Below are 18,839 nucleotides of genomic sequence, written 5' to 3' on the forward strand. Positions count from 1 at the left end.
TTGACCTAATTTCCATAGAGAAATATTTTGTGCTATGTTCTCGGGCCAGATTTTCCTGTTACACAGTCTCAGCTAGACCAGAGCCGCTCTGCCCTTTAATCCTTGCCCTGCTTACCACAGTTGTAAATCGTGCTCATGATGAAATAAAGGCATTGGCTGTGTTTCTCATTGACGGGGATGGTAATTACAGGTACCGAGAAGAGCTCTGTCTTCTAAAGCTGTATGATACTCTTTGAATCAAATCAGTATTGCTGGAAAAGTTGTTATTTTGTTAGTTTTTTTTAAAGAGGTTTTCCAGTCAAGGAAATAGGAATTAACAGAGGAGGAGTAAAGTAAGAAAGTATGAGGTAATGCTGGTATTTACAAAGTTGAGGTTTTAAAAATGTTTATAGGTTTGAGAGACCCAAATTAATGGACTTTTTACATTTTGAGGGGTTGAAATAAATTTATCTCTCAACTCTGTGTTTGAAATTTTTCATGATTAAATGATGACAAAATGGGTTAATCTATTACACTTTATTCATTAAAATATTTCAGTAAAATTGAATACTCAGATTCCCAGTCACTTTTGAAATTATCTTTAGTGAATGGGAAGTTGAAAGAATTGCAGACAGACGTCCCCGAATGATATATATCATTACAAAATGAAAGAACCTAGAGGAAATGATCCAAAGGTAGTTTGCTGAAGGCTTCTGTCTTTGCAGTGTACCTAGTATATCAGCCAGGCTGTTTGCGTAGCTGATGGAATGAACTGTAAGCCTCTTTTTTGAAAAATGCAGTTTTCATTTACAGAGTCTTTAAATACTAATGGAATTATTTATCTTCCCATATTAACCCTGTTTTCTTTTACAGCATCCACCCGTTTTGTCAAGTGTGAAAAATGTCATCATTTTTTTGTTGTGCTGTCGGAAGCAGACTCAAAGAAAAGCATAATTAAAGAACCCGAATCAGCAGCAGAAGCTGTAAAATTGGCATTCCAACAGAAACCGCCTCCTCCCCCCAAAAAGGTATAGGTCTTAGTTTAGTCTTATAATTAAGCATTTTATCCTGAAAACATTTCATTGCTACTCTTTTTCCAGTTTACATTGCATTCTGTTTTTTATTTTTTAGTTTAGTTTTTAATTTTAGTTTTATTTTTTTACTACCAGATGGCACATATATGGTTGTAAGAGAGACAGAGACAGAGAGAACTCCCCTTCAAATGGGGCATGGTTGGGACCAGCAGTTAGCGTAATGGCTATGTCGCTGGACTCCCATGTAGTCGACTGTGGTTCGATTCTCGGACCTGGTGGCTTAAACTCACGCCTGGCGTGTGTGCATGCGTGCCCAAGATCCCGAGAGGAGAGTGGAGGAGAAGGGATTGCAGCGTGGCCATTCCCCTGGGGGGTGATTTCTCGCTTTCTGTCTCTCTGGCTCTCTGGCTAGCGCACGTACCCTGTAGCAAAAAAAAAAAAAATGGGGCATGGTCACATCACAATCCTTTTTCCTCCATTTCTCCACCCCATCAGGATTTTGAGTACCCACACACATGTATCTGGCATATTTTCTAAGCTGTTGGGGCCAGGATTTGAACTGTGGTTGGCTCCCTACTTAACCACTGTGATACGAGTATTTTTTAATAGTTTGCTATAAGGCACATGTGCTCACTAGAGAGAGATAAGAGAATGAGAGACAGAGAAAGTGAGGAATCATCTCTTGGGGGAATGGCTATGCCACAATCTCTTCTCTCTTCAATGCTCAGTATTTTGGCCATGCACATTCATGTGCCCAGTGTGTTTTTCAAGCAACCAGGTCCAGGACTTGAACCATGCAGTCAGTCATGTGGGATTCAGCCAGCTCAACCACCATGCCACCTGCTGGCCCTACACTGAATTTTAATATTAGTATCTAAACAAGTATTAGAAGTTCTTAATATAGATGATGTCTTGCTAGATTGTTGTTGATAGTTGATACTTGAGATTTTGATATGGAGTCTTTTTTTTCTGAAGCATGATTATAATATTCAGGAACAGTGAAATACAGTTGACAGATTATTAAAATGGTCTTAATACCAAGTTAATCTGAAATAATATCCTTACAGTAGAGCAGCTGTTGATTTATTTTTGTTAGCTTGGGACCCTAAATCATACCAACCCGTAGTAATAGTCTATTTCATGGTAAAATGGCCTTTAGTCTAATAGTGTAAGCAAGGAATATTTGCATAGCTGATATGCCAGAGCTGCCATGGCGAGCACTGTGGCTTTGTGGGGTGACACATGGCCTCACGTACTGCCATCTCCGTTGGGGCACTTGCTGTGTGCTGTTAGAGAGCTCCGCCCCATGGCTGTGCTCTCCACTGTGACTGTGTCTCAGGCGTTTGCCCACTTCAGGTATTTCTACTCTGCCGCATGTATCCTCCTTCTCCGTGTTTTGGTACCAGAGCATTTATCTACCTCCAGACGTGCTGTGGCAGTTTTAATAATTCATGGGCATAATTTGCGAGGAATAAGATTTTAAAAAACTATAATGCGTATGGTCAATAACTGATTTGTCATGCAAAAATGAATAGTGTGTTGGGAAATGTAATTCTTAAGCCTTATATTCACTTACTTGTGTAGACTTTAGACAGCTAAGTTAAAGTTCTAGAAAATAAATACAGAATTAAGCTATTTTCAAAGACTGGTAAACATTAACAGTATACCTCTATTCACTAAAGGCTGAAGGAATTTATCCCTGGTTCCAGCTGTTCCAGATGTAGACTAGAACTTTAGCTGCTATTAAGAACAAGGCTTTTAGGGAACCAGCAGTTAGCGTAATGGCTATGTCGCTGGACTCCCACGTAGTCAACCGCGGTTCGTGTCCCGGACCCGGTGGCTTAAAACTCATGCCAGGCGCGTGTGCATGCGTGCCCAAGATCCCGAGAGGAGAATGGAGGAGAAGGGATTGCGGCGTGACCATCCCCCTGGGGGGTGATTTCTCGCTTTCTGTCTCTATGTCTCTCTCTGTCTGTCTGGCGAGCGCACGCGCCCTACAGTGAAAATCTCTCAAAAAAAAAAAAAAAGAATAAGGCTTTTAGATGGTCACTTAGATAAGTAACTGTACAGTTAAAATCTGAATAACTCTCAGTTAATATCTGAGAAAAAGCTAAATGTCTGTGAGTATTAAAACATTGCTACTTACAATGTAAAGTTATATGTAATCCAATGTAATATAAAGAAGATTATAATGATAATAAAAATAAAAAAAAAAAATAAAAAAAAAAAACATTGCTACAAGGAGCCAGGAGGTGGAGTAGTGGTTAAGGTGCTGGATTTGCACATGGTTGACCATGGTTCAAGTTCCAGACCCAGAGGCTTGAAAATCACACTGGGCACGTATGCATAGACGCCCAAACTTCTGAGAAGAGCATGGAAGGGATTGTGACATGGCCATCCCCTGATGGGGTGGTTTCTCACTTTCCTTTTCTCTGTTTCTCTCTAGCAAGCACATGCACATTATGACAAAAACTTAAAATTTAGATAAAAATACTAGTAGCATAATGGATTTTGATTATATAATTTGTATTTCTGAAAAAAGCAAAAGAGGGAACCAGCAGTTAGTGTAATGGCTATGTCGCTGGATTCCCACGTAGTCGACTGCGGTTCGCGTCCCGGACCCAGTGGCTTAGAACTCTCGCCAGGCGCATGTGCGTACGTGCCCAAGATCCCAAGAGGAGAATGGAGGAGAAGGGATTGGGGCGTGACCATTCCCCCTGGGGGGTGATTTCTCGCTTTCTGTCTCTCTGTCTCTCTCTGTCTGTCTGGCGAGCACACACGCCCTATAGCGAAAACCTCTCCAAAAAAAAAAAGCAAAAGAGTAGTTTTATAATTGTCTTTATGAAGATTATTATTTGTATGTTTGAGGGAGGTATAGAAAAGATTTATTTTAGTGATTAATATTAATGCTGATATATTTAGTCCCACAGTAGCATGTATAATATTAATTAATACTAACCTTTTTTTTTTTTTTAGAGAGGTTTTTGCTATAGGGTGCGTGCACTTGCCAAAAAGACAGAGAGACAGAGAGACAGAAAGCAAGAAATCACCCCCCAGGGAGGATAGCCACACCGCAATCCCTTCTCCTCCATTCTCCTCTTGAGCTCTTGAACACACATATACACGCACCTGATGTGAGTTTAAGCCACCGGGTCCAGGACTTGAACGGGTCGGCTACTTGGGAGTCCAGCAACATAGCCATTACGCCAACTGCTGGTCCCAATACTAACTTTTTTTTTAAAGTTGGGTTTGATGTCATCGTTGGTAAAATAGAAACTAGCATACCACTGGTAGAATACAATGATAACTTTGTAAAGCTAGAGAACAAATGAATTGTGTTTGTATTTACTTAAAGTTTAGGGCCTCTGAATCATTGCTGTGTAATGTATTGTGCTCTTGCATTTACTTTTTAACCAGGGTCTTTGTAAATTATTTAAAACTATAAGCAAATATGCTCAATGTTAAGTGCTTTTGTGGTAACTCAGAAAATTATTCATACCTAATCATTTTTCAGATTTATAACTACCTCGATAAGTATGTTGTTGGCCAGTCATTTGCTAAGAAGGTGCTTTCAGTTGCTGTGTACAATCATTATAAGAGAATATATAATAATATCCCAGCTAATCTGAGACAGCAAGCAGAGGTTGAGAAGCAGACATCATTAACACCCAGAGGTTAGTGTTTTTGATAATTGACCAAAGTAGAGATTATTATGCTTAGAAGTAATGTTTTTTTTGTAATTCCTTGCTTTCATTTTAAAATGTATTTTATTTTTTAATTGAAAAATTTGGGGGGGAGTGGAGAGAGTTTTTCTGTAGAGCGTGTGGGCTCGCCGGAGAGACAGAAAGTGAGAAATTACCTACCCAGGGGGGATGACCACACCACAGTCCCTTCTCCTCTATTCTCTTGGGATGTTGGACACAAATATACACGTGCCTGACATGAGTTTTAAGCTTCTGGGCCTGGTACTCAAATTGTGGTTGACTACATGGGAGTCTAGCGATGTAACCATTACGCCATCTTCTGGTCCTGAAAAAAGCTTTTTTTAAGGATAGTGCAGCTTTTTTTTTTTTTTTTGGAGAGGTTTTTGCTATAGGCACATGCACTTGCCAGAGAGAGAGAGAGAGACAGAAAGCGAGAAATCACCCCCCCGGGGGATGGCCACTCCGCAATCCCTTCTCCTCCATTCTCCTCTCGAGATCTTGGGCACACACACACGCCCGGTGTGAGTTTAAGCCACTGGGTCTGGGACTTGAACCACGGTCGACTACATGGGAGTCCAGTGACATAGCCATTACGCTAACTGCTGGTCCCAAGTGCAGCTTTTTTCAAAGTGCAGGTCAGTTAACATGACATCTTTTTGGTAAGTCACCAAGAGTGTTTAAAAAGATTTTTAATAGGTGTGAATAGAAAATAACAGAGTATAGTCACTTGTAGTTAAGGAAAATATTGTTTCTTAAAACTTTTTCTTTCAATTATATGTGCACAAAATAACACATTCTGAGTTACAGAGTAAAACAGTTCTTGGGACCAGCAGTTGGCATAATGGCAAATTGCTGGACTCCCATGTAGTCAACCGTGGTTTAAGTCCCGGACCCGGTGGCTTCAACTCATGCCAGGTGTGTGTACATGCGTGCCAAAGATTCCAAGAGGAGAATGGAGAAGAAGGGATTGTGGCGTGGCCATACCCCCTGGGGGGTGATTTCTCACTTTCTGTCTCTCTGTTTCTCTCTGTCTTTCTGGCGAGCTCACATGCTCTATAGCAAAAACCTCTCAAAAAAAAAATAAATAAATAAATAAATAAGTTCTTATTGTGTCAGTAAAAAAAAAAGTTCAAAGGCCCCTGGGGTACAGCCTGAGATATTGTCTTTATCACTTCACCACAACTATTAATAGTTCTCCCAGAACAGATCATCGCAAGGCTCTGTGTGACTCTGAGTTACTCTATTTTGGGTTCAGGTCACAGAATTTCATTTGCCTAAGTCAGAGATATGTGGAGATGGTAACTTAATACGACACATCTAGCCCTGCTTCCCTTTGGCCCTAACTGCAGTGTGAGGGTGTATTTGTGATGCAAAATGCAGTTCCTGTTCATGATGAGTTCTAATATACCATTGTACTGCATGTGCTGTCCGTCTTACTGTGGACAACATGTGTGCTATATTAACAGAGTGATTTGATTAAAAAACTATGAATAGAGAAAAATGTGAATGTTTCTATTTTTTTTTAAAGAATTATTTATTTATTTCCATTTATTATTATTTTTTAAATTTGACCAGAGAGAGAGAGAAAGAGTGAAAGGGGGAAAGCAAGCCGCCAAGTCTGGGACTCGAACCATGGTCAGCCATGTGGGAATCCAGCGCCTTTAACCACCATGCCACCTGCTGGCCCCGAATGTTTCTATTTTTATTTGTTGGCCAGAGAGCCCTGATCTCTGGTTTGGACTAACAGTCTATTGTTTTAGATGTTTAGTCATCAGTGTACAATTTAAGGGAGCTCTGCCAAATATTTACGTTTATAAAAATACTTTCTGATTACTTTTAGTAGCTAACTATATTACTGATTGCAACGAAGACACTTGTTCACTTGTTGAACTTACTGTAAAATAGTTATGTGGTACTATCAGTTACATTATTTTTAGAATGTGTAAATCATAACTAAAGGAAAACTTGAAGCCTTCATTTCTGTAACGTCCAAATCACTGTCTAGTCATGGAGAAAAAAAATTTTCTAGTTTCTTCAGTCAGTACATTTTTAAGCAGTTGTAGGTACTAGAAGAACAAAAGGTTATGATATTTATAGCAAGAGGAGGTTTTTTTTGTTGTTGTTGTTGTTTTTTTCTTTTTTTTTTTTTTTACCAGAGGGCACTCACTAGAGAGAGAAGAAAAAGACAAGGAGAAGAGAGAAAGCATCCCCCATGGGGAGGGGTCACCTGTCATCCCTTCCCCATCTCTCTCCATCTCTCCATCCTGCTGGGATTTGGGGCACATGTGCATGTATGTCCAGCTTGTTTTTCATGTTGCTGGTCCAGGATTGAACCACAGGGTTGGCCTTGGGAGCCCGGCTGCTTTAACCACCAGGCCATGTAGCTAGCCCAGGAGTTTCAACTCTTACTGAGGACTTACAGTATTATACTTTCATTTTTTAAAAAGACACCAATTTTGTATTTGACAAATTGGAATATTAGTTACTGCCCAGCCAACATTAAGCATTTTGTTTTAATACAGAGAGAATATAGCATATAAATTCTTTCATCATCTAAAAAGGTGAAAAAAATGTTAATGAACACATCCTTTTAAAAAGCTGGAAAAATGTTAATGAACATGTTCTTTATATACATTTAGAAGTCAGTAGGAAGTAGGATACACACTGTTCCCCCAAACCACACAGATTGTAATATTTTCATGTTGCCATTTTCATCCTCTCTCTTAGAATTAGAAATAAGAAGACGGGAGGATGAGTACAGATTCACAAGTAAGTAACTACCTCAAGTCCTCCTCTGAAATCATTGTCCTTTTGAGATTTACCTCAGTGAAGTGTCCCAGCAGTAGTGATGGCAGACATGTATTGGCTTATATATTACCTAGAAAGAAATATATTATCTGAACATGAAGTTTATCAAATATATAGCTTTGGGATAGTTTTTTCATAGGTAATTTGTATGGTTTGTATATGCTGGGTTGTTTCAGGTATTAGAGTTTTATCTTTTCTGTTGTGATGATTCTTAAAGCATAACTTAGAAGAATATAAATTTCTTCTATGAATATAGACATTAATAGGAATTGTACTTTTTTAAGTCTGTAATTTGCTGTCTTATATCCTTTTTTTGACAAACTACAAGTATGATGGGCCTGTTCATGAGTGAAAGGAACTTTCAGGAAGGCATATTATTGCCTAGCTACTCTTCGTTAGAAACAACACGTTCTTTTTTAGTATTTGTGAAATGTATTATAGTGTTGCAAATTATGAGTAAGCCCAGTTCACTGTTCCTAGCCCAGGATTGCCCCATAAACATCAGATGGTCTGAAGGAGGGTATAGAAGGACCTAATAATGCTGGGGAAGGTGGCCCTTCTGATGTCTTGCACCCATTCCTTTGGAGGTGGAGGGAGTTGCTGCACAAAGGGTGAAGATTCCAGAGGTGTCATAGAAAGATCCATGTGGCCTTTTGGTTTAGTAATTGAAATAATGAAAGAAAATTAACTAAGTTTTAAACTTATATTTGCCTTTGAACTAACCAGTATTAAATTTGATGTATACATATATGCAGGTGAGCCATGAGAATATAACTGGTTTACTAACTCTGGCATGACATTTGTTACATGCAGTAGAGTTACATTATCTGGCCCAGCCTCAGTGGTACAGTTGATAGCGTACTGACCTGCGGTGTTGGAAGCCACACGGCTGACCATGGCTTCAGATTCCTAATCATCCTGAAAATATGCTGGTGCATGCCCAGTATCCTGTTGAGCTAGAGGGCTAGGGGAAGGGGATCTCAGCATGAGACCTTGTGAATGTCTCTGTCTCTCTCTCTTTTTGTCTGTCTGTCTCTCATGAATTAAATAAACTTAATTTTTAGAATTGTAATTAAATTATTCCTAGTTATTTTTGAATTTATGGAATTATCAACTCTCTTGCATGAAAAAATTAAGAAACACAGTAAGTTCAATAGAATTGAGATTATATATTAAAGAACTGGGACCAGCAAGTGGTTAAGATGACCAGATCCCCCATAACTGGTTCAACTCCTGAACCTAGCAGCTTGAAAAACACTCCAGGCACGTGTGCATGCATGCACAAAATCCCAAGAAGAGAATGAAGAAGGGATTGCAGTATGGCTATTCTTTCTGGGAAGTGCTTTCTAATTTTCTCTCTCTCTGGCATGTGTACACACCTTGTCACAAACAATAAATAAATACATGAATGAATAAATGAATGAGTGAACAAAAGAACCATTTGGTGGTATAATGGTTAAGGTGGCTGGATCTCATGTGGCTAACCACATGATTCAAGTCTTGATTCCAGTGGCTCAAAAAACATGCCAGGCCTGTGTGCATACATGCCCAAAATCCCAAAAGGAGGGAGAAGTAGAGGAGAAGGGATTGTAGATGACCATGCTCCATGGGGATGCTTTCTCACTTTTTCTATCTTTTTCTGTGTCTTTCTCCAGTCAATGCACATTCCCTCTGGAAAATTACAAAAAAAGATAATCTAAGTAATAGGTTTCAGGTGTATGTATAATTTATATTTTATAATTAAAAATATATTTCATATATGCAGTTAACACATTTAGGCTGATGATTACTGAAACTAGTATGAATTAATGCATCAAGTCTATGGTGAGAGCCACCCTGTAGCCTTGTACTGCAGCTCTGTGCAGAGGGAGCCAGATCCCACATGACTGACCACAGTTTTCAACCCAGCCTAGTGGCAGCATGCGAGGTGTATGTGCCCAGGGTCCTGATAGTAAGAAGAAATGGAAGAAAAAAGCATTGTGAATGACCAGGCCACAATGGGACGTCCTCCTTCCCCATTTCCACCCCTGCCCTGAGTGCATGCACGCTCTGGCATAAAAGAAAGAAAAGAAAGAAAACGGTTGCGCTGGCCTGTGATCTAGTGGTTAAGGGAACTGGATTCCACATGCCTGACTGCAGGGGTCAAGTTCTGGCCCAGTGGCTTGAAAATACACCAGACGTGTGTGCATCCAAAAATCTCAACAGGATGGAGAAATGTAGAAGGGATTGTGGCTTGAACATGCGCCATTGAGGTGCTTCCCACTCCCCCTCAGTTGAGTTCAGATGCCCTTTGGCAGTAATAAATAAAAAAGAAGAAGAAGAAAAAGAAAATCTTAAGCAAGTATTTTGAAAAATAAATCATGCAAAAAAATAATGTGATTCGGGGCCAGTAGGTGGCTTAGTGACTAAGGTATTGGACTCCCACATGGTCAGTCATGGTTCAAGTCCTGGAACTGGTGGCTTGAAAATCATGCTGGGTGTGTACGTGCATGCCCAAAATCCCAGGAGGAGAAGGGATTGCAATGTGGTCACCCTCCTTGGGGAGCTATTTCTCACTTTCGCTCTTACTGTCTCACTGTCTCTGTCTATGGTGAGTGCACGTGCCTTGTGGCAAAAAAACTAAAAAAAAAAAAAAAAACCCAAAAACCTGATTTTAACGTAATTAAAGTGCTAACAAGTAACAGCAGCTAATGTAGATCAAAGCAATATGTAATCATAATGATTGACTTGAAAATGAATATTTTAAAAGCTTGAATGTAATTTATTGTCATGTACAGTTGAGACTGCCCTATGTGGGATTTTAGGTTCTAAAGTTAAGGTATTAGACCAAATCATAGTTCATCAAAATTATTCTTGTGTAAGTCCCTTCGGAGATCACACATTAGAGGTCAACATATAACTGTTAATAAGATTGATGTAACTGTTTCTTTTTCTATCATTAGAACATAATTTTTAAAAAAATTATTTTTTAAGTTTTTGCCATAGGATGCACATGCTTACTAGAGAGAGACAGAGAGAGATGGACAGAGGGAGAGTGAGAATGAGAAATCGCCCTCCCTGGGACCAGCAGTTGGCATAATGGCTATATTGCTAGACTCCCATGTAGTCGACCATAGTTTGAGTCTTGGACCTGGTGGCTTAAACTCACACTGGGCGCGTGTGCGTGCGTGCCCAAGATCCCGAGAGGAGAATGAAGGAGAAGAAGTTGCAGTGTGGCCATCCCCACTTGGGGGTGATTTCTAGCTTTCTGTCTCTCTGTCTCTCTGTCTTTCTAGTGAGTGCACGTGCCCTATAGCAAAAAACCTCTCCAAACAAAAAAAGAAATCACCTGAAGATAAATCCAGTGGGCCAGCTCCATGGCCTGGTAGTTAAGGCAAACTGTTTGCACATGTCCAACTTCGTGATTTGAATCCTGGCCCCAGTGGCTATAAAAACACTCCAGGAATATGTGCGTGCATACCCCAGATCCCAGAAAAGTATAGCTGTGGAGAAGGGATTATGATATAATTGTGTCCCATTTGGGGTGTGCTTTCTTCCTCTCCTTCTCTTTCTGACTCTGACTCTAGTGAGCACATATGCCTGCTGGAAAATGAAAAAAAAAAAAAAAGAATAAAAATAAACATAGAAAATATAAGCAAGTATGATGCAATCACAGATACCTCAAATGCTAAGAAATGGGAATAATTTGGATATTTATAAATATAGATAATACTTAAAGACTGTATTCTTTTTCTCAGTCAACAGAAAGCAACAATAAATATTCTTTTTTTTTTTTGGAGAGGTTTTCGCTATAGGGCACGTGTGCTCGCCAGAGACAGAGAGACAGAAAGCGAGAAATCACCCCCCAGGGGGGATGATCACACTGCAATCCCTTCTCCTCCCTTCTCCTCTCGGGATCTTGGGCACGCACGCACACGTGCCTGGCGTGAGTTTTAAGCCACCGGGTCCGGGACGCGAACCGCAGTCAACTATATGGGAGTCCAGTGACATAGCCATTACACTAACTGCTGGTTCCCAACAAATATTCATTTTTGTACCCATCTGGTAAACCGGTAACACCAGCAATATTAGTCCCATCTACTTGAGTGTTTTCTCTAATAAAAAGACTGGAAAGATCCAGTTGATAGTCAATAAAATTAGAAATTCAGATAGGACCAGGAATAGTGAGATTTACCACATATGGTTTCTCTGGTAGACCCACAGAATCAGTTTCAGATGAGGAAGAGAATACCGAGGTTGTGTCTCTTGGTATTTTCATGTCTGGGTAAGGAAGGGGCTCCAGGAAAGTTAAGTGATGAACTGTGGTCCCATAGCCACATAGCAACAAGCCTGAGACTAGAAGCTCTCTAATTCTCCCTTGATTATTATTCCTCTAACCTGCCTCTTTTCATTTGTACTGGAAAAAGGAGAAAAAAAAGAAAAGAAGGAAAGGAAAAAGAATGACATACCTTTATCTTTTATTTTTTTTTAATAATTTGCTAGAGGGTACTTGCTGGAGAGAAAAAGTAAGAAAGCATACCCTCCCCCCATGGAGGAGGACCACACTGCAGACCCTTTTCCCACAGTTCTCCTTTCAGGGTTTTGGGACACACATACACATGCCCAGTGTGTTTTTCAAGCTATTGGGTCCAGGACTTAAACTACGTAGTCACCATGTGGGATCCAGCTGTCTTCACCACCAGGTCACCCACGTGGGAGTCCAGCAACATAGCCATTATGCTAACTGCTGGTCCCCCTTTACTTATCTTTTAAAGGAGCTCCAAATCTGTGTTTTATTCGTATACCTTCCAACCATGTGTATGTAACTGATAGGCCAGGTATCAATTCTGTCTTACGGATAGATGAGGAAACAAAGACACAAACAGTTTCTGTGACGTACCCGAGATGACGTGGCTAAAGAGAAAGGAAGGCCCAAAGCTAAAGCTCTCTGACTCCTCACACTATTCTTTCCTCACTACCCTCTGTTGCATGAAGGAACATTCTTACACATTTACCTAAATAAGGAGGGTAAAAGGACTCCATTTCCTTTGCTCAAGGCTCCTCATGTAGTCATTGTGTGTTACACATTTGTCACGAGATTATTTGAGATTTTTTGTGTAGGTAAGACAGAATGTCAGAATAATTCATTTTTTTCTAGATGTGTGCTTGGTTTTAGATGTAGGGTTTGTGGACATTTTTTTCAAGTAAATTAAAATGAAGCTTTAGTAATTCCTTTGAATGTTTTTTACAGAATTGCTCCAGATTGCTGGAGTTCCCTTCCCTTTTCTTTCTTTTTTTTTTTTTTTTTTTTTTTTTTTTTTTGAGAGGTTTTCGTTATAGGGCATGTGCACGCACCAGACAGACAGAGAGAGACAGAGAGACAGAAAGCAAGAAATCACCCCCCAGGGGGGATGGGCACACCACAATCCCTTCTCCTCCATTCTCCTCTTGGGATTTGGGCACGCACACACACGCACCCAGCATGAGTTTTAAGCCACTGGGTCCAGGACTCGAACCGTGGTTGACTACATGGGAGTCCAGTGACATAGCCATTAACCTAACTGCTGGTTCCCCCTTCCCTTTTCTTAGCTTGTCCACAATCAAATAACTGCAGACTTGATGACGGTATTGCCACATCAAGGTAATGTAAGATAGTAATAGTTAAGCCTGAAAGCACAGGGACTGGAGTTTGTCATGCCTACAATTGTGTTGGATTTGTTGAAGTATCTTAGATCAGTCATTTAACTTCTTAGCTTCATTCAGTTCCTGAATCATCAAATGGGAACAATGAGTCTCATCCCTGCTTTTATCCCACAGGAAGAAGATGACATCTAAGGGTGGGTTTAAAGGCTGAAATTTAATTTGATGGCCTGATACTACCGTTTCTGATCTCTAGGAAGTCTGCTTCTATGAACTTCAGTTTCCTCATATTTTATGAAGAGGAGTAATAATACCCTTTTCCTTTTTTTTTTTTTTTTGAGAGGTTTTTTGCTATAAGGCGTGTCTGCTCGCCAGACAGAGAGAGACAGAGAGACAGAAAGCAGGATATCACCCCCCGGGGGGGTGGCCACGCCGCAATCCCTTTTCCTCCATTCTCCTCTCGGGATCTTAGGCACGCACACACACGCGCCCGGCATGAGTTTCAAGCCACTAGGTCTGGGACTCGAACCGTGGTCAACCACGTGGGAGTCCAGCAACATAGCCATTATGCTAACTGCTGGTCCCCCTTTACTTATCTTTTAAAGGAGCTCCAAATCTGTGTTTTATTCGTATACCTTCCAACCATGTGTATGTAACTGATAGGCCAGGTATCAATTCTGTCTTACGGATAGATGAGGAAACAAAGACACAAACAGTTTCTGTGACGTACCCGAGATGACGTGGCTAAAGAGAAAGGAAGGCCCAAAGCTAAAGCTCTCTGACTCCTCACACTATTCTTTCCTCACTACCCTCTGTTGCATGAAGGAACATTCTTACACATTTACCTAAATAAGGAGGGTAAAAGGACTCCATTTCCTTTGCTCAAGGCTCCTCATGTAGTCATTGTGTGTTACACATTTGTCACGAGATTATTTGAGATTTTTTGTGTAGGTAAGACAGAATGTCAGAATAATTCATTTTTTTCTAGATGTGTGCTTGGTTTTAGATGTAGGGTTTGTGGACATTTTTTTCAAGTAAATTAAAATGAAGCTTTAGTAATTCCTTTGAATGTTTTTTACAGAATTGCTCCAGATTGCTGGGATTAGCCCACATGGGAATGCTTTAGGAGCATCAATGCAACAACAGGTGAATCAACAGATACCTCAGGAAAAACGAGGTGGTGAAGTATTAGATTCTTCTCACGATGATATAAAACTTGAAAAAAGTAATATTCTGCTGCTTGGACCAACTGGGTCAGGTAAACAACAAAAAATTTATTACTCATTTTTAAAAATAGAGTGAATGAATGGTGAATGAATGATTCTATAGCCTGTATCTTATGATTTGGGGATTCTGACTCTCAGGCCAATTTTCTGGACACATAATCAGTGATCCTGCATAAGATTCAAGCTGAATTTGAAGCATCGGTGTTGCCCTTCAGGCCAGTCCCTAACATCTTAACAGGAATATAAATAATATACAACTAGGTCTGAGTAATAATAGTAAATAGCAGCAGTTGACTTTTTATTATATATTACTTGAATTCGTTTTATGTTTTTGTATAAAAGTGTGTCCCAGTATATTTTCAGTAAACTTCTGGTTACTGTCCCTATTTGTAGGTAAAACCCTGCTGGCACAAACTCTAGCTAAATGCCTTGATGTCCCTTTCGCTATTTGTGACTGTACGACTTTGACTCAGGCTGGATATGTAGGTGAAGATATTGAATCTGTGATCGCCAAACTGCTCCAAGATGCCAATTATAATGTAGAAAAAGCACAACAAGGTATGTTTTCAGCACAGAATGTCCTCAGATATAATCTGTTGGGGAAACAGTCTAATATGAAGAGATAATATAATTCTTACTTTGAGTCAAGGACTGAAATTCCGTAATGACATGGAATGATATATCATATACTTTCTAGCATATGGATAAAGGGCCACAACGTTTGCTTTGCCTTATTGCCACTAAGGAGGCCACTAGCAGGAAAACAGCTCAGGTGCCATTGTTACGTTCGTGACGCCATGGTTGCCTTTCTTGTTTAAACTACCCTTCACACTGCTAAGGCTGGGCTTGTGTAGGCTTGGGGACGGGACAGGGGCAGAAGAGTGAGAATGAGTGTAGATACCATTTAGCCTGTTGCCCTGCAGGATGGCATAGAGGCTACATTTCTCCTTTCTCCGTCTGTCATCTGTCCTTGTTTACCTGAAGAGCTTGGCAGTTTCCCATCCAAACTTTTTTTTATTTTTTAATTTTTATTTATTTATTTATTTATTTTTTCCATCCAAACTTTTTAAAGACAAGAATGTAAGGGGGACAGAGTAACATAAAACATAAAGTTTTGATAATACCAGTGTTGCATGTACCTCTTCCTTTCACACTATTCTCTCTCTGGGTTTCCCATAATAAAGAACTTGAATATTTTAGTGGGGTAGATTACTATTGTCAAGGAGACTTAGCCATCATATGCAAATGATATTCCATAAAGTAAATTCTAAGACAGTTACACAGGATGATGACTGGGAGAGATAGCAGTGTATTTTTATAACATCAGGCCATTGCTTCTGTTAAGTATGAAAGATTGTGTAACCTTGCTCTGTAGCTACCCTGGATTTTTTAAAACTAAAACTATCGTGTATATCTTTTTTCATGTTGTAAATAGAATCCTCCTTAAATTATAGGAATTGTCTTTCTGGATGAAGTAGATAAGATTGGCAGTGTGCCAGGCATTCATCAGTTACGGGATGTAGGTGGAGAAGGCGTTCAGCAAGTAAGCAGTTGAATATTTTGTTCAAGCCCACTAAAAGGAAGGGAATACATCAACCTCCCAAATATTGTACGTTTGGTTTCACATTCAATTAGATTCTGTTTTGTTTATTTCTCCCACCCCAAACTCCACGTACCATTGAAAAGTAGTTCAGATCTTGAAAGAAAGTTATTGATGATTTTAAATAACAAATTACCTTTCTTAGAAAATTGTAAATATTTTAAAGAACAGAGAAAATGAAATTTAACCTGTTGTTTTTATTTCAAAAGCCCTGTTTAATATTTCTAGAAGACTCTTGAAGAAAGTTCTGATTCTAATTAGACAATGAACAAACTATGTACATGTTTCTTATTTCTTCCACATAGTTAGGAGATAGGTATAAAATAATTTTATCCTTTACAGAGTCATATGATCTATTGGCCAACTGACCTTTTAATGGTAACTAATTATGACATAAACTAAACTTATGAGGAAAATTGCTTTAATGTTGTTTGACAAAATCAGAGAGGTATGATTACAGTTACAAAACATGCCATCTAATTTTTTTTATAAAGGCACCTCAGAATATAGGTATTCTCGAAGTTTTAACATTAGGAATATGATAGAATTTTAATTTATGTGAAAGATCTCGTACTGTTTTCAAATTTTAAATGTTTCCAATTTGTGTGGGTACTGTTTTTATAGAGTCTTAATTCTATCTTTATGTCAATTATGTCTTTACCATCAGAAACAACCCGTTAGGTTGACTTTCCTGAATTACAATGTATAGGAATTCAAATAAGCTTGTCAATTACTAATATGATACATACATTAGAGTCCTGTTAGCTATAGAAATGTGGGAGTTTTCATTAGTTATACTCATTGACCATAATCACATATTATTTTCCCCATCAAATCCTGTTATCTGAGGTATAATAAATAATGTTCTTATATGATGATGCTATAAATGATTTATTCTTTATTTAGGGCTTATTAAAACTACTAGAAGGCACAATAGTCAATGTTCCAGAAAAGAATTCCCGAAAGCTCCGTGGAGAAACAGTACAAGTTGATACAACAAACATCCTGTTTGTTGCATCTGGTGCTTTCAATGGTTTAGACAGGATCATCAGCAGGAGGAAAAATGAAAAGGTAAACTTCTCTGAGGTGTTACTAGAAAGAGCATTCAAAGTTACAGAGGATGGATTCTCACTTTCATTTTCATATTTGTGGACTCAGTCAGGGATTTTTTTTTTTTTTTTAGAGGTTTTTGCCTTAGGGCGCATGCACTCATTGGAGAGACAGAGACAGTGAGAGGTGAAAGTGAGAAATCACTCCCCCAGGAGGGATGGCCTTGCCACCATCCCTTCTCCTCCATTCTCCTTTCGGGATTTTGGGCACACATGTACACATGTCTGGCATGAGTTTCAAGTCACTGGGTCTAGGACTCAAACTGTGGTCAGCCATGTGGGAATCCAGTGACATAACCGCTACACCATGCTATCTACTAGTCCCTATCAGTCATGGATTCTTGAGTTTTCTTAGAGCATATCAGAAATATGGGGTACTTAAAAGCTTACTACTTTGCTGCACTCCCAAGGACCACAGTTTGAGTCCCAGACCTGGTAGCTTAAACTCACACCGGGCATGTGTGCGTGCGTGCCCAAGATCCAGAGAGGAGAATGGAGGAGAAGGGATTGCGGCATGGCCATCCCCCCGGGGGGTGATTTCTCATTTTCTGTCTCTGTCTCTCTCTGTCTTTCTGGTGAGTGCATATGCCCTATAGCAAAAATAAACTCTCCAAAAACTAAGAAAAAAAGAATTAAACTATAAGTTTATTTTGGTTCAAATAATTTTTATATTCATGCAGAGTTTTTTCACATGATGCCTTTTCCATGAACTCTGAAAATCCCTTGTATTCCCAGTTGTTTTAATTTCTGAGTAGCATATTGGAATATTTCTTAGTATTAGCTATACGTGGACATTTTAAAAGTATAACTTGATGAGTTCATGTTTTTTTATTTTGGAGAGGTTTTTGCTATAGGGCGCATGCACTTGCCAGACAGACAGAGAGAGACAGAGAGACAGAAAGTGAGAAATCACCCCCCAGGGGGGATGGCCACGCCGCAGTCCCTTCTCCTCCATTCTCCTCTTGGGATCTTGGGCATGCACGCACACGCGCCCGGCATGAGTTGTAAGCCACCGGGTCTGGGACACGAACCTTAGTCAACTACGTGGGAGTCCAGCGACATAGCCATTACGCTAACTGCTGGTCCCCAGTTTTGTGTTTTATCTAAGCAGTTCTTGTAATGGAGGTAGATAGTTACTCTTATCAGTGACATTTGGTTGTGTTGCTCCTGTCTGATTGGCTGGAGCACAGCAAGCAGCTGCTCTCCCTTGCCTCTGCTCACAGACTCTGTCGCAGATCACCACTCATGTTCGTGGACAGAGGGAAGCATGTGGGGTAGGGAAGGGTTATGCTCTCACCTAGCTTCAGAGATGTTTCCTTTTAATGGGGACTGGGACTTGTTCTTCAAATCCCTGTTTACTGATAGATTACAGTCAATTGTAATGTTAATAACATAGTAGCAGGAAGCCCAAACACACCTGTTTTTCATGTTTTTGTGTTTATCTGTAGTTAGCCATGAATAGTATCTTTTAGATTATACACTTTTTCTGAATATATCATAGATCAGCCATTTATTATATTGCTTGCTTTAAGTCTGTTTGACCTTGAATGTGCCAGTTTAAGTAGCAGTTACATATTAGTAAAAGTGTATGTGTGAGTGTATGTATGTATGTGTGTATATAATATATATATATATTTTTTTTTTTTCACATAGCCTAGATGAGAAACTTTTGTATGAATACTAAGTCATGTAATGCTGTTATTCCTCAGTACTAGGCCTTGTGTAGCATGGATAAAGTTATATTTCAGTTTTCCTGCTGC

The 18,839-nt window shown here is 39.5% G+C and overlaps 1 protein-coding gene across 2 annotated transcripts in view; it reads left to right on the top strand.

Annotated features, from left to right (window-relative positions):
* CLPX (caseinolytic mitochondrial matrix peptidase chaperone subunit X) overlaps window positions 1-18,839 on the top strand; it is a gene marked incomplete at its 5' end in the record, with an annotated part of 41,044 nt that overhangs the window by 8,996 nt on the left and 13,209 nt on the right. The window contains 7 exon segments of one of the 2 annotated variants that reach the window (XM_014593186.2): window positions 853-1,007; window positions 4,528-4,687; window positions 7,445-7,486; window positions 14,226-14,402; window positions 14,764-14,928; window positions 15,825-15,913; window positions 16,877-17,041. In XM_014593186.2, coding sequence (XP_014448672.1) covers window positions 853-1,007; window positions 4,528-4,687; window positions 7,445-7,486; window positions 14,226-14,402; window positions 14,764-14,928; window positions 15,825-15,913; window positions 16,877-17,041 — 953 coding nt within the window. 2 annotated transcript variants of the gene reach the window in all.

Source organism: Tupaia chinensis, unplaced genomic scaffold, assembly GCF_000334495.1.
Source record: "Tupaia chinensis unplaced genomic scaffold, TupChi_1.0 Scaffold000063_1, whole genome shotgun sequence".
Lineage (NCBI taxonomy): Eukaryota > Metazoa > Chordata > Mammalia > Scandentia > Tupaiidae > Tupaia > Tupaia belangeri.